The sequence below is a fragment of the Thermobia domestica genome, unplaced genomic scaffold (assembly GCF_964235325.1).
Source record: "Thermobia domestica unplaced genomic scaffold, izTheDome1.hap1.1 HAP1_SCAFFOLD_285, whole genome shotgun sequence".
Classification (NCBI taxonomy): domain Eukaryota; kingdom Metazoa; phylum Arthropoda; class Insecta; order Zygentoma; family Lepismatidae; genus Thermobia; species Thermobia domestica.
Window position 1 is genome coordinate 14,458 of NW_027656000.1, and position 16,635 is coordinate 31,092.

The following is a 16,635-nucleotide window of genomic DNA, read 5'->3' on the forward strand; positions in this document are numbered from 1 at the left end:
GCTTACACAAGTAGTTGAAAGCTTTGGACTTGCCATAATAACGGTGGCCTTCAATTCGGAAACCACTTTCTGGTTTCTCCCAGGGGATTCTCGATTCAGTCTTTGTGTTCTCTTTTTCCCCAGGATACTGTGCGCTCTGTGACGTCACGTGGAAGTATTGCTAAGGATGTTATAAAATAGAGGATCTGCCCATATCACAAAATCGTGAAGCCATACATATCTTATGATTGCTGATTTTCTTACCTGTGAAAGGCTATTCCGGGTAATTTCTTCTCATTTCTATTTGTTTATATATATATACGGGTTTGCGTAATGGGTGTACAAATAGAAGTGTGAAGAAATTACCCAGAATAGCCTTATATATTGTGCGCCCCTGTGCTCTAAATAATTTGCCACCTGCCCCCCGCCCAAACTTATGTCTCAAAGAAGGAAGCAAGCCGGGATTTTGCAAATAAAATTTACAATGTACTTTTAAATGGTCTAATTCTTTAAATGGTGATTATGACGTGGTGTTAGATAGATAGACCATAATAGAAACATGAAATTCTAATATGTTTTAAAGCTCTCAGAGAAATTATCCAAATGACCTGTTCCAGGTCCCTAGGTCACACCTAAGCTGAGATATGGGGGTGCAAAGTCCCCATAAGAATAACATGGGGTCATTATAATCGAAAAGACCAATATTAGAGTTCAATTCACAATTTTTGCGATCGCTGAGATGAATAGTGACAGTTTTAATGCAATTCAACTTCAAGGTCATACTTCAATCCCCAGGAAGGGAGCGGGATTTTAAAAGTAATCGAAAACGACAGATATTAGTGTTGAATTTATGTTTCGAGGTCACTGAGTTTAACGGTATCAGTTTTCATTATGTTCAAGTTCATCCTCACCCCTTTGGGGTCGAGTAGGAGAGGATGACTTTTTAAAAATAATCAGATAAGCTAGCTAATTAGTAACTACTGTTTAAACACATTAACATATTTTCACGCGCTTGCACGGGACTCTGCGGGTTGCTAGTTTTAAATATTACTTTAGTGTGAATCTTTAGAAAATCCGAAATTTTGCCGCTCACTAAATTCTGCCGCCCTATGCTTGAGCATAGAATACCACTTACCTAAATACGGGCCTGCCTATACGTGCAGCATATAACCATTGTATACTATAAATCTGAAAACAACGACTTAAATAAAAATAAACTACAGGCACACTACATGTATACATAAGAAACTCGCACTATTTGGAACCAACATATATGGCGGAAACGAAACCAGCCAATCAGACGTGCCAACCCTAGGTTGTTTTTTTGGCTTCATTCAGAGTAATAGGATGAAGATACATATGAGCAGATCTTCTATTTTATAACATCCTTGGGTATATCGAAGTATCGTTCAAGAGAGCAAGTGAAATACTGCATACGCAAGTTGGTATACTGTTTCAAGTCCCTCCACTGACGTCACGGACAGGGAGCCGATCAGAACGCTAAACGCGAACTGGGGCTCCCTGTTATTTTATATACCTTGAGTTTCTCTAAATCATCTTTCATAAATTTCTTTAAACTCGTTTTACTTATTAAAGATGTTTTGTGTGCATTGAAGCAGTGTTATATCCTTGTTTATTAACTCTTATAAATGATTCTATTTACAATGTTTTCCATTTCAGCTGGCACGAAATTGGAATTTATGACTTACCTGCAGAGATCAACTATATTTTGAAGCATACGGGTGAAAGAAGGATTCATTACATTGGACACTCAATGGGAACAACAGTTGCACTAGTTCTGTTATCAGAGAAGCCTCAATTCAACAGGAAAATCAAAACATTAAATCTGTTATCACCTGTGGCTCGTTTATCCAGTTCCACGTTTTCACTTCGATTACTGTCCACTTTTCACAAACCTCTGGATGTAAGATTTTAATTTTATCTAGGTTTAATAATGGTTGAAACATTGAGAACCAGAGTACAATATCTCCAGCTATAGTTGAAATAGAGTTAATGCTGACTTAATATCGTGTTTCTGTATATCTTTCACATCTAAAACTGACATTTCTCCAGGAAATCTTACTGCGGTTATCAGAAGTATTTTGAGTGCAGATTTACTTTAGGTCAGCATATATTTGAAGCTTTTATTCCTGATATACATTAGAAGAAGATTAAATTTACAATCCTTCATACAAAATACTGTAGAAGGAGGATACTTTGGAATTAAGGCGTTATTGCCATTGTGGTTGTATTGAAGATATTCGAACTAGGGAAAATGTATTTTTTTAATGCTTCTGTCTCTTGCATACAACTATACTTACATTCCCTATACTTGCATTTTAAGTTGTTTTTTAAAGTTTAACATCCCTCAATATTGTTCCGAGACTAAAGGAGACAGTGATAATGATTATGAACGCAATGAAGAAAGTGGAAGGATACAGAAGAACTTCGACAAAACCCAAGCAGTGTCCACTACAAAGCTCATTTGGCGCTAGTTGATGTAGAACCAGGGGCCCCATGCAAAAGAAGTGTGCGCTCTACCACTGAGGCACCACAGTCCCTTGCATTTTATACAGAGTGCTTCAAAACAACACCGACAACGTTTGGGAGGTGATTCCTGACACTTAGATTCCTTCAAACGGAAAAAGTATAAACCAACATGGGTGTATGAATGCTTCTTTTCGGAGTTATAGGCTGCCGAAAACATGGAAAAATGAACATTAAAGATCCATAGCTCCAACACTATGAGGCCTATCGTAGTCGGGTTAATACTTCACTCAGGAACTAGTATGAACCCTATTCAAATATCCATGTTTCAGAATGCTGCGGTATTTCCCCAAATTTTTTATGGAAGTAAATCATATTCCCCTAGCTAAACTCCCTCTATAAAAAAATGCTTCCGTGAGTATCTTACGATTCTGAAACATGTATTTTTTCAATAGCGTACATATTACTTCCAAAGTGAAGTATTGACCCGAGTACGGTAGATCTCATAGTTTCGGACCTAGGCTGGACCTTTAAATTTAATTTTTTCTTGTTTTCGGCAGCCTATAACTCCGAATTGATGGATTTCTGCACCCAGGTTGGTCTATACTTTTTGTCTTATTTTGATGTAAGGAACGACCTCCCAAATTTAGTCGGTGTTGTTTTGAGACACCTTGTAGGTTCTAATCTATTGCACCTTACCATTTTATTCTAGCATTACTGAGGTATTCTTAAACTTCACAAAACTAGTCGAACATTTATAACCACTACTTTACATTTCCACTCTCGGTAATAACGGTGTCTCTATAATGACCAAGGTTTGCAGGGTATAATGTTCTGTACGGGTAACCCTTTAGCTTCATGGCAGCCTCCAAGGTTCTCACTCCGCTCATAGCAGCCCTCTCGAGGTATGGTATTTAATGTGATCCTCTTAGCTTCCTAGCAGCCTCCAGGAATTGGTTGTGGTTAGGATGACCCATTCGCTTCATAGCACCCTCCAGGGTTTAAGGTAGGTACGATCAGTTGGTCGACTGATGCCAGGTCCCTCGGTGGTTGGGCTTTTATCTGTCCTCTTCGGGTCCTTCCGTGAGGTCCGTTTTCTTTCGGCTTTCCTCGGTGTCCGTCGTGTCTGCTTCTCGTCTGCTACACTGTTTACAATTAATAACACGTGTTGTGTTGAAATGTGCTTTTGTCGTGATGTGGGAATCCTTACAATATTTATTACCATTTTCCTTATGCCAACCTAAAGTACGTATATTTGTGATATTTTAAAACGGATATGAATTTAAATATTCCTTCTTTGTTGCCAACAGTGGAGATACGCTACTTTGACTCTCAATCGTTCAATTATAAAGAATGATTTGTAAACTAGAGATGGCGTGTAGTATATATTTTGTAGATGTTCCTTGAACCAAGTCAAAGATATTTTTGAAATGTTCACGTGCATTCGGGGCTAATATTTTATTTTATGTGTGAGGGCAAATCAAAAAGTAAAGTTGATTTCCATATAACAATATTATAAGAAAAAATCGAAAGAATATAGGGTGTACCTAAATGTTGTATATCGTGTCTTATTATTACTATTTCAAGTCTAAGTTTTCTAACTTCTTTGACTTAGTTTTAAGAACTATCCATAGGGTGCTGAACATTCCTATTGGCACAATTCTTACTGCTTTCTGTTGTCTGGGTACCACCTAGAGTGTTCTACTCTACAGTATTTTTTTCTACTGATGAAGAATGAAAAATGCATGTGACACTTGCCGATTCAAACTCAGTACATGGTAATGCACTTTGACATCTTTCGATGAGTTTTTTAATCCCTTCCGAGAAGTTGTAGAACGAATTTCCAACTACTTTTGCAACTACAACTATGTACAATTTCATTATAGAGGCAAAAGATACCGTAATCAAATGAAACTAAAAGCTTTAAGTTTTACGTCCCACGGTTATTCCGGTTAGGCTAAAGGAGACGGTGATGATGAGAAATGAGTGAAATGGTGGAATGAAACGGGAGAACCCCGATGAAACGGGAGGAAACGGAAAAATGAACTTTAAGGGTCCATAGCTCCAATTCAATGGGACCTACCGTTGTCGGGTCAAGACTTCACTTAGAAACTAATATGTGCCCTATCCAAAAATCCATGTTTCAAAATCCTAAGGTACTCACGCAACAATATTATAGAGGTAGTTTGGCTACTGGCATATAATTTGAAGTACTCACCAACTACCTCTATAAAAATTGTTGCAGAAATTTCTCAGGATTCTTCTTAAGAAAGCATTTATGCAGCCAGGTTGGTCTATACTTTTCATCTTATCTTGGTGCCAGGAATCGCCTCCAAAACGTTGTTGGTAGTGTTGTTTTGAAACACCCTGTATATAGTCGCTCGAGAACCAGAGGAACTTAACTGCATTTTTCGTAGGTTTACAGGCGAGAAGACAAAAATATTATTTTCTTAGGAAGATGTGTTTTTAATAAGATGGCAATTGAGCTACAACACAGCAGATGATCAACAAGGAAAACAGATGGCGTTACGTTCCATTTAGACCAAGTGAGGCTTTTAAAATTATGTCCAAACATGAAGAAAACGAAAATAAATTTTTGGAGTAAGGTTCCTCTGGTTCTCATGCGACGATATGCATTTAAGTAAGTACATCCAGTATACAACCTTGGTTTTCCGATTCTACGTGAATTAATCGACAACTTAACGTCGAATACTAAAACATCGACATACAAAAAAAAATCGACAGGTCATTTCATATATGATACATCTCATCAACAGTACATAACACCAACACTCAAAAGATCGATATCGAAATCATCGACAATCAAAACATCGACAAACCAATTTATCGACAGCCCAAATCATCGGCAATCAAATCATCAACAACCAAAACATCGATAACCAATTCATCGACAACTAAAACATCGACAACCAACATATCGACAATCAAATCATCGATAACAAAAAGATCGACAACCAAAACACGACAATCAAATCATCAACACCTGAAACTTCATCAAGATACTGCGGAGGCGGTATGAAAGTGGATGCGATATTTTATATCAGCGCAAACGTATTATCGTGCCTTCAATGTCAAGTGTCGTCGATTAAATATACCGTCGATGTTACTGGATTGATGTTTTGGTGCCGATGATTTGACGTATTACCGGTTTTCCAGGTTTTTTCTCGAGATTCATCGGTTTCTTGATATATCTCGTTCCATCATTTTCCTTTATGGTCATCCATTTCCCTTCATAATCTTCCCTTTCCCATAAAGAACATAATCGCGGGACGTAAAATTGAAAAATTTCGTTTTATGTCTACAATTGAAGAAATATTTTTTTTCAGTGTCTTGTCATTTTATTTGTTCAAAAAGATTTTCTGTTTATGAACGAGCAATATATTTTTTTTAATTGAATTTGTTTATTACCATAAATTATATTGTTGAATAAATTCAATTAAAATACATTGTAAATAGATCTCGAACAAAGCAGTTTTGCATAGCTCGAATGGACCACCGTGGCTAAGTGGTAGAGCCTTCAGTTTTAGTGCAGGGGTCCCTGTTTCGCTCCCAACTCACGCCAAGTAAACTGTGTGGTGGACAAACACCGTGTGCGTAGGTTTTCTCGAGGTTCTTCCGTTTCCTTCAACTTTCTTCATTCCATCATTTCATTCATTTCTCATCATGACCGTCTCCTTTAGCCTAGCCGGCATAAGCGTAGGACGTAAAACTTAAAGATTTCATTTTCATTTCATTTCATAGCGCGAATGATCTTGCAACCAATTAGCCGCGTCATACAAGGTATTTCTGTAAATATTTTTTTTTTCCGTTAGGAATATTTGCGTCAAGCCCAAATTTATAATACATTATGTGCAGTCATGAAAATTTGACTTTTAAAAAGCAGATGAAGGGCTAGGCAGTGGTTGAAGTGAGACGGTATACTGTGGTATGCCATACCGCCTGTGTTTTTTCTGTGATCAAGATATACCGTCACTGGAAAGTAGATGCTAAATACCTTTAATAAATCCAGTTTTATACACTGTAATTGACGAATAACTTTGAATGTAAAGAGATTTTATTTCTTATGTAGAAATAATTTCTAAGTTGATAACACCGACATTTTTGTTATATTTTTCCCACCTTTTGTATTTAAAATGAGATGTCTTTAAAGAAGTTAATCTAGTTTATATTTTGATGTGCCATATTGAATTGTTTCTTTCTTAAATGTGTGTGTGTTTTCTTGTCTCAATGTATATAAATGTCATGTTTTGAGCATGGGTGGATTTAGGGGTTGTCTGATGTGGGAGATGGATCTTCCGGGGGTTTGGAGTATATTTCAGTTGGGTGAGGAATCCGGGAGTTTTCCCGCAGGAAATTGTTAATACAAAATATCGATTTTTCAGCATGTTCGTGTATTTTCTATAACACAGCATAAAATGATATTTTTTTTTTCAGAAAGTTGTTGTCGGGAGATCAAAGTTTCTTCATGTCCCTTGCCCCTGTAACTACAGAGAAACTCTCACTGTATTTCAACATACCCTCACTGTATTTCAACATTTAGATAGCCGGTATGTCGAGTCAAAATCGATATAAAACATACCGCCTCTGCTTTTTGTTTGTTTGTTTGTTTTTTTCCACTGCGAACACTGGGGCTAGGTTTATTTGAACTCGACTGCAGGTACAATATAATGCTAATATACTTTGTGTATTGTTGTTTCAGCTTGTGGCTAAAATGATCGGGATGAGTGAGCTGTTCTCTCGAAGTTACGTAAACAGGATTTTAGCTGGTACTTTATGTGGTAGTGGCTCTCCAGTATTAAGGGCGTGTGCTCTCTACTTTTCCCTTACAAATACGTTCAGCATGAACCAACTAAACAGAGTAAGTAAACATACATATTTACAAATTAAAATTATGTATTTTAATATAGTTCTAAATAATTGATCTTTATTAGATTAAAATTCTACTGTAGTTTCGTTTTTTCACATCAATCTACGTCATGCTCAATCAGAATTCTGTTCGCCCGCGAAAATCTATAATTAAGTCGATTTGCACAGATAATCTTCCATAAATCGTTATGAGCAAACCACCAAAGTAACATCAGTGTTTCCATTTCCATATTTGTGACACTAAATCAAGTAATTTGAGTGAAGATGTAAAGAACAGAATTAGCAGTGATTGGTCGAAATGAAGTGAAGCGGCAGGAGTGTTGTATGAACGTAGGGTACTGATGCGCCTTGAAGGAAAAGTTTACAAAGCAGTAGTGATTAGGGATGGCCAGAACCGGTTCCTGGTGGAGCCGGTTTTCGTGTCTGAACGGATCCGGTTCTAGAAGATCCGGTTCCGGAACCGGTTTCTCGGATCCAGTTCTGAAACCGGTTCCCAAAATCCGGTTCTGGAACCGGGTTTTCGGATCCAGGTCCGGAACCGGTTCCGGAATAGGTTCTGAACACCGGTTCTCCGAGAACCGGTTCCTCGCGCAACCGGAACTTTGTGGCCATCCCTAGTACTGATACCTGTCTTATTGTGCGGAGCGGAATGTTGGACAACGAAGAAGAGAGAGAAACATAAGGTGCATCTAGATGAAGTTGCTGCGGTGGATGTATAGAGTAATGCGGAAGGACAAAATTAAGAATGAAGTGATTGGCAGAACAGTAAGGGTGGGATCAGTAATAGAAAAACTGCAAGAAAGTAGACTGAGATGGTTTGAGCATGTAAAAAGGAGACCATGGAGAGTGTGGGAAACGAGCCCGAGGCCGGCCAAAGAAGAAGTGGGAAGATTATGTTAAGAACGAAATGGTGCAGTGATGTGTAGCAGCGGATATCACAGAAGATAGAAACAGGTGGAGGACACGATCCGAAAAGCCGATCCCAGCTAACTGGAGAAAAGGCTTAGAAGAAGAAGAAGAAAAAGACGAGCATATCGAGTAATTAGAGTGGAGTGCACTGCTTAGGTAAAACGCAAGTTACCAATCCCATGTCCATTCAGCTTCTCTTGTAACGATTTGTATTCTTTCGTAGAAGACAGAATTAGTATTAGATTGTTAATATGTGGAAAAACTTCAAGTGTTTCTGAAATGTTTAATATCAAGCGACGTTATTTAACTTATCTTTCCAATTAGTGCGATAAGGTTGACGGATGTATCACCAATCAGTTTTGGTTACGATGTAGGGGGTCAAAAGTTGAGAATCGAGGCCTTTGATGGAGGGGATATTCAAACCGGAAGCCTCAGAAATCAACAATTTCCGGCGAACCAGGGATCCCTCGCACCAAAGGTTAAATGCTGTACCACTGAGCCACCGTCTCTCCTCTCGGATTTTTACATTCATCGCTATTAAGCAAAAGCGGTTATAGATAGCGAGAATCTGTTTTCAGCAATCAGTTAAACGTCCCCCCAAAATAATCTATGTCCTTTCTAAAGTTTCAACTAAAACCGCAAGTAGTAGAAATCTCAGGGGGCGGATCCAAGGGGGGGCTATAGCCCCTATAGTCCCCCCTTGACGCTCAGGTATACATATCACTGGATAAAATGGGCTTCAATCCTGCTTTACACTGGATAAAGTGGCAAACTATGGTTGAGCCTCTCCCTTGATCATATCCTGGATCCGCCACTGAGAAATCTACTACCAGTTCTGGTTCGGTATTAATTGAGAAAATGTCACATAATACAAACTAAGCTCCTTCACGTAATGTACACGTTACACTGCTACTTATTTTATGAGAATTGTATTCACAGAGGAAAAAGTCGGTCGCAAACGATATAATAACTATGCATCACCCTGTATTTAAAAAAAAAATCTTGTAACCAGTCATTATCCTACGTGTAGTGTATTATAGAGTTACTGAAAGGTGGCCTCTGACAGATAGCTGCACATGTAAACAAAACGAGATTGAGAATCCGGAGGATTGTTCGCCAATCACAGCAGTTTTCTTTCACGCTGTTGCTAGGCAACGAAGGTCACTGACCGCTCTGTTGCCGGCCAGAGCTGCCATCTCTGTTGCTGAGCCTCTGGTAATAGCGCCTCCAATACTCCAAGTGCTCTACCCAACTGTCAGAAGCCACCTTTCCTTGTGCACATAGTAAACTCGGGAAATTTATTGCTTTATCCATGAAGTACAGCCAATTAAACTAATTCTTACTATTTTGTGTTCAAATTGCAGAGTACATTGCCCAGTATATTGTTCCATAGTCCTGCTGGCAGCTCCCGCCAAATGCTTATTCATTACGCTCAGTTAATAAGATCAGGTAAGTATTTATTACGGTATTAATTTTATTATTACACTTCTTTAACGAAAACAAAACTAAGTTGCTTAGTTTAAGTAAAAATGTCTAGTTCAATAAATCTCGGCTACCCACTTCACTTCAAAAGGCTGTGTCCCGGCAATTCTACGTAGATTTTTTAAATACCTTGGCTCTAATCAAAGATTTCCATTGGCCAAAGAAAAAGATTTTTAAATTTAATTCCGACTGTGAGTAAAAATATAGAGCTGTTCAAAGAGAGGTGGGTGGTCATATTTTCTTTTAACAAGACTGTATTTAAAACCAATGTTGCCAAATCTGAAGATTAAAAAGTAGTGAGGGTGTGATCCACAAGTAACGGATTTGAACTATTTGTACCCCAAATATAATAATTAATTATTTTGGAACTATACAGTATTACTAAGTATATAAATGGAATTAATGAAAACACCTGAAGTTGGAAATATGAGAGTAGTGTTGACAACGGTCAGGTGGCGACCGTAGTTCCGGACTGTTGACGGTAGTGTGTTAGGGGCAAACTCCGAGAAGGTGTAGAACTGCAGTGTTTATTGAACTGAGCAAACGGTGACAATCTAAAATGGCCGACCTTTCTTATTTCCAAAGACATATGTGTTTGTTTAAGTCAGTTTTGTGGGCTCTGAGATACACTTTACAATGTTTACAATATGTACTTCACTGTTATTCTTCAACTCAATTGCTAAATTATTTATATGAGAGCAACAAATTTTGGATTTTTTTTTATTGTACTTACTCCACTTACTCTCATGTCAGTATTCAGACTTTTCATTCAGACTTTTGTACTAGGGCGCGGGCAATAAAAGTTTGAGGGGAGGGGCTCTGTTATAGATTGCAGTTTTGAGTTTTACGTCCCACGGTTATGCCGGTTAGGCTAAAGGAGACGGTGATAATGAGTAATGAATGAAATGGTGGAATGAAGAAAGTGGGAGGAAACGGGAGAACCCCGAGAAAACCCACGCACACGGTGTTTGTCCACTCTGTTATAGATTGCAATAGAGCTGCAGTTATCTGTCGCAAGAAAACTCGCGACTTGTTATTATCTGATCGGTTGCAATAACCAACATATTGCCATTTTCCCCTAACGTTGTAAAGCGTTTGTGTGTGTCTTGTATCTAGTTTTCAAGTTTTTATTTAACTTCGACTTTATACGAGAACGCAGTTTGTTAATTACAAAGATCTTATAAAATAGAGGATCTGCCCTTACAACAAAATCTTGAAGCCATACGTCACAGTTTCGCCACCCCTACTCTGTCCACTCCGTCCAATAGGATCGCAAGGTTTTGAGCCAACGATCATGGCGGAAACGAAAGTAGCCAAACAGACGATGGTGGAAATGAGAGTAGCCAATCAGACGTGCCGATGCTCGGTTGTTTTTTGGCTTCATCGATTTAAGAGGATGACGATACATATGGGCAGATCCTCTATTTATAACATCCTTGGTTAATTAGAACAATTACATTGGGCAAAAGAAGAAACTAATTTTCTTTTTAAAAAATCTTTGGTTTTAAGAGGAGTTATTGCATTCTGTCCAAGTTCGCTATTGCCATTTAAATCCATGGTAATCTATTTTCGCTCTAATTCTCTTATCATGTGAGATATCGTTGTGTTCTTTTTTTTGTTAGATAGATTAAATTGTATGTAACAGTTGTCTGTAGTTCTTTCCACCAATAAGCATGGTAAAATAACTTTAATTAATAAAAGTATTAATAAAATATCGAATTGACAGCTTGTCTAGCAATTACTCTTCAACAGAGAAACAAATTGTTGCGTAAAAGAAAAAGTAAAAACAGGGATTTGTAGATTGTACCTTTTGCTAAACGTTCCTGAAATCAAAATCTATTTTAAATGCATATTAGCAAAACTATTACGTAAAAAAGAAAATGGTACGTTAAAAAAAATCTAGCCAGCATAGGCGGCGTTTGCTGCAAGCATAGACCCACCCACTTTCTGACGTCAGCGCGGAGTGATACTATTCCTTGCAGTCTGCCTCACTCAACTTCTTGAAGGCGCGAAATACGAGTTCACTTCGTTCGAAATCGGCTGCTTATGTCACGTTCGGGAATTCTTTCCTCTGTTGGTAGGTTTGTAATCTCTGAATTCCAGGGCGAACGCATAGTGTGTTTTTGTTTTGCTTCCGCACTGTGTTTGTGCAGCTTTGAAGAAAGTAATCGTTAGGAAAATGCCATCTCAGAAAAGGAAGAAGAGCGGCCTTTATCTTTCTGCAAGAAGGAAGAAAAATCGAGGCGAAAATTTAGCTGCCTGGAGGGAACGGACAAAGTTAAATGTCATTTGTAAATTTTGAAACTATTGACAAAATTTTCTTCTTAATTTTTCATTCATTACTTGGGTAGATTTTTAATTAAATTTTTAGATAAGTTGTTAGTTTAAGATTTTGATTTGTAATTTAGTGCACCGAATACCCTAAATGTTGATGGCTTTTCTATCAACTGGACGTCTTCAGCATAAAAATTCTGTCTTTCTTTTATCAAGTATATCACTGTTATGTTTATCACTCATCAGTAAAGACTATAAGTATTTTGATACTTTGCCTATGCGAAAGAAGAAGTAAAGAGCTTGAAACCAAATTGTAAAGTAGGCGAGGGTGGTCGCATAATTCACAATCAGTAGCGTACCGTACGTAGGAATTTATTTCGGGGGGTCCAAACTCCAAATGAAAAAAATTAAATCTTTGAGTTTTACGTCTCATGGTTATGCCGGTTAGGCTAACGGAGACGGTGATAATGAGTAATGAATGAAATGGTGGAATGAAGAAAGTGGGAGGAAACGGGAGAACCCCGAGAAAACCCACGGTGTTTGCCCACCACAAAGTTCACTTGGCGGGGGCTGGGATCGATCCCGGGACCCCAAGCACCAGAGGTGAACCCTCTACCACTGAGCCACCGTGGTCCAAATGAGGGTATTGTATATCAAAATTCCTAAAATTGCTCCTAAACTTAGGCTAAATTTATACAAAAGTCGAAATTTCGGGAGGATCCGGACCCCCAGAACCCAGCCCCTGCGTACGTCCCTGTTCACAATCCTTATCAAAAGGGCATTCTCGTTTTATAAATATTCTCGGTTCTGTGGCAAAGTAGCGACCGAAATCACTGAGGGAAAATCAAAGGAAAAACACTTTACTGACTAGAAAATCAGGTGGTCTAAAGAAGGTTACGAGAAATTCAGAAAGCTGGAGTCATTATCCTTTCTAGGACCTCACAAATAGGCTATAATTTTGAGTACATTTTGTTGGTGTACTGCAGATACATTCTTGGTATTGTCTTACCTATTACCGCTATTTGACTTCGGTTTCTCTTCCCGAACATAATTTCAGAAACCGGACTAGTATTTAGTCAACGGACATTGCTAATATTAAATGATAAGTTACAGTACCATGCCAGTGATAATAGTTACCCTGGCAACAAATACTAAAAACTTTTTTTTTTTTTTTTTTTTTGCGAATAACACGCATCTAACATTACACGTGCCTGCACCTATTTATTTCTTTTCTTTTCTTTCTTTCTTTCTTTTTTTTTTTTTTTTTTTTGTTTGTTTTTGGTGAATGTCTCACTTTACTTGTACGTATCGTAAGGTGATGAGGTTACTAGCGCAAAAAAAAAAAAAAAAAAAAAAAAAGTTTTGCACTTGAAGTGATGTAGAAAGAAAACGGAACTTAAAAAATGAAGACAACTAACGATGTACATTATATGATGATGAGTGTTCTGCCCGAAAGTAGGTCTTTAACCCGAATATCTCTTGGCAAGGTAAGCCCATGGTGGTTTGCCATTATCTTCTATGGGATTATGATGACGTCCAAAGGACGATATCTATAGTTTAACGTGAGACACGAGCCACTTGTGTCCCACAGGGAATTGAACCCAAGCACTGATTAGAATGCGAAAAAAAATGAAATGAAATCTTTGACTTTTACGTCCCACGGTTATGCCGGTTAGGCTAAAGGAGACGGTGATGATGAGTAATGAATGAAATGGTGGAATGAAGAAAGTAGGAGGAAACGGGAGAACCCCGAGAAAACCCACGCACACGGTGTTTGTCCACCACAAAGTTGACTTGGCGGGGGCTGGGATCGAACCCGGGACCCCAAGCACCAGAGGTGAACGCTCTACCAGAGTTGGCGTGGGTCAATGAAAACTTGACCCACGACCCACTGACCCACCGTGACCCACGACCCACTGACCCACCACCCACCGTGGCCCACGACCCACTGACCCACCACCCATCATGACCCACCACCCACCGTGGCCCACTGAACCACCACCCACCATGACCCACTGTGACCCACCATGACCCACCACCTACGGTGACCCACTCTGACCCACCACCCACGGTGACCCACTCTGACCCACCACCCACGGTGACCCACTCTGACCCACCACCCACCGTGACCCACCACCCACGGTGACCCACTCTGACCCATTACCCACCATGAACTACTCTCATCCACTTTGACCTACTCTGACTCACCAAAATCCATCGTCACCAACTCTGAACACGATCCACGGCCTCTTCTGAACTGACTAAAGAGTTTACACTTGTAATAAAACAAGAGTGCGAAATTATCACTAATCGGAGTTTGAATTTCTAGTCAATCGCTCAAGCACAACTCTGTTACAATAACGGTGGATCTGACCTTTACGATATAAAATGGTAAAGTGTTTGTCAGTGAGGAAATTGAAGCAGTTCGAGGTGGGGGGAAATTAGTGTGTGCCTAAAATATACTTGTACTAAGAGAGTATTCTTGCAAGTGTTAATTTCTGAACGCATTCCCCAAGAAACTTCTATTCGCAGGAAAATATCTCTGTACAATATGGAAAAGGTTATGGTTTCTCAGTTCACAGTATTTTTCTCACAAAAAACTTGAAAAATCAGTTTTTCATAGTGTATAAAGGTGGTCTGGTACCCTATGTGAGAGCATTTCCATAAAGCATGCTCATAATTGTAATTTGTGTAATCACTAAAACACCACGTTAAATATAAGTTACAAATATGCATAATTGCAATTATTATGAATATTTATTCAAAGTAGTTTACCTAAAGCAAAGAAGAGACTTACTAAAAATTAGGTACAAAGTTGAATAACATAAGTAATTAGCCATTAGTAATACAAGTATACATTTTCCGTAACTCGTAATTTTCCACCTTAAAACAAATCAGAAATCGGATTTATTTCCTGTTGGTAACTTTTTCGTGGTAAATCGTCCGCAGCGGAATGATGTCCATCCTTCAGCCAAGAAATAACTAGCTCGTCTATTTCAAGCTTGTCTAGCGGTGGGTCATTAACATTGATGAGCAACAAGTTAGACAATGTTTGAGCACTTAGTCTATTTCTAATATGTCATCTGTAAATTCATAAGGAGAAATCCCCGTTTGCACTCTGTCGTGGAAATTGATAATACTTCTACCCGATTTCTGCAACTTCTCATCAACAATCTACTTGTTAGACTCAAGTCTGATAACGATTTTTCTTGGTCAGGTTTGAAATACTCAGCAAGAAGTATCATCTCTCCATCACCATACAACATCTTTTAAATATCGACCATGTCAGTTGGCAATGTCGACCCATGTAGAACAGAAACTTCATCTACCACACCTTTAATAGGGAATCTTGTGAATAAATTATCAATTAAAGCCTGATAAATTGATGATTTCTTATTTGTTTATAAATTTAATTTTTGTAGTTACACATGAAGGTTTGATACCATTACCAAGTTTCCTCCCCCGTCTAGAAAGCGAAAGGGAACGAAGTTCCTGGAAAGTGTTCAGAGGTGAATGGGAATTTCCCTCCTTCCCCTTCAATTACCACACTGCTGTTTGCCATGCGCCAAATTACGATGAATTTCAATTAAATTATCATAATATAATTATTTCCTTGTTGAATTATCAATACTTTTCAGTGGAAAAAAGGATGAAATTTCAAAGTTCCAAATCGAAGTAAGTAGATCAACATAAAGGAAAAAAAGTGTAAAATTTTCCATACAATTATGCGTACAATCCAAACTTAAAAGTTCCGTGTAATTAAGCTTACAGTACAAATTTTATGCCTATTTTTCTCACAACTTTATGGGTTGATTGCCCTGTGCTGTAAGCGCTCCATATAATAAACATAAGCTTCAGCAATTATTATAACAGAAAGCAATGGATATATGAAGCCAAGCACTGTATTTTTTGTTTCTGATTTTTTTTCTTAAATAACATCGATCGTTTTCGATCATTTTTACTAAAGGTGGGCACGAGTCGAGCTGAAACTGGACTCGACTCGAGTTCGAGTCGAGTTTCGAGCCGTGTGAAAGGTTGTTTTCTCGAGTCGAGTTTCGAGCTGAGTTACTGTTTTTGAGATCGAGTTTCGAGTCGAGTCAAGTTTGGTACATGGCTCGCTCGTTTAGCTCGTTTTAGCTCGATTTGAAATCATGGCCTGATTAAACTGTAAAGCGAAAGCCATGAGAAATGTAAGCCGTACTGTGGAATACTTTTAGTGTTGCTCACGAGATGGGACACTGCTTGCATCTCATCTCGTCTCGATAACGAGAGCACAATAGATTTTTTTTTTTAAATAAAAGGACAGCCTCAAATGTCGTGAGCACGCAAATGTCGTGTATATACTGTAGTTTTTACCATCAAGGATGAGACCTGCACGGTCGTATTTCTGAACCTAAGCAGAAGCCCAACCCGGGTAGTGATGTCAACGGGCTCGGCTCGGTTCAACTGAGCAAACAGCTCGAGCCGGCTCTGTTGGGATGAGCCATCGGCTCGGCTCAATTGAGCCGATGGCCTAAGCCGACTCGTTCGGGATGAGCCACCGAATCGGTTCGGTTCGGCCCTGGTGAGCCATCGGTTTTTGCCGTCTCGGTTAGGTGAGGTGTTGACTCGGTTCAT

General features: G+C 38.7%; 1 protein-coding gene across 1 annotated transcript in view; it reads left to right on the top strand.

Annotated features, from left to right (window-relative positions):
- Positions 1-16,635, top strand: part of LOC145676674 (lipase 3-like) — a gene marked incomplete at its 5' end in the record, with an annotated part of 66,300 nt that overhangs the window by 11,542 nt on the left and 38,123 nt on the right. The window contains 3 exons of the mRNA XM_081747518.1: positions 1,660-1,903; positions 7,187-7,345; positions 9,627-9,711. Of these exons, the coding sequence (XP_081603644.1) occupies positions 1,660-1,903; positions 7,187-7,345; positions 9,627-9,711 (488 nt within the window). The remainder of the gene's footprint in view (positions 1-1,659; positions 1,904-7,186; positions 7,346-9,626; positions 9,712-16,635) is intronic.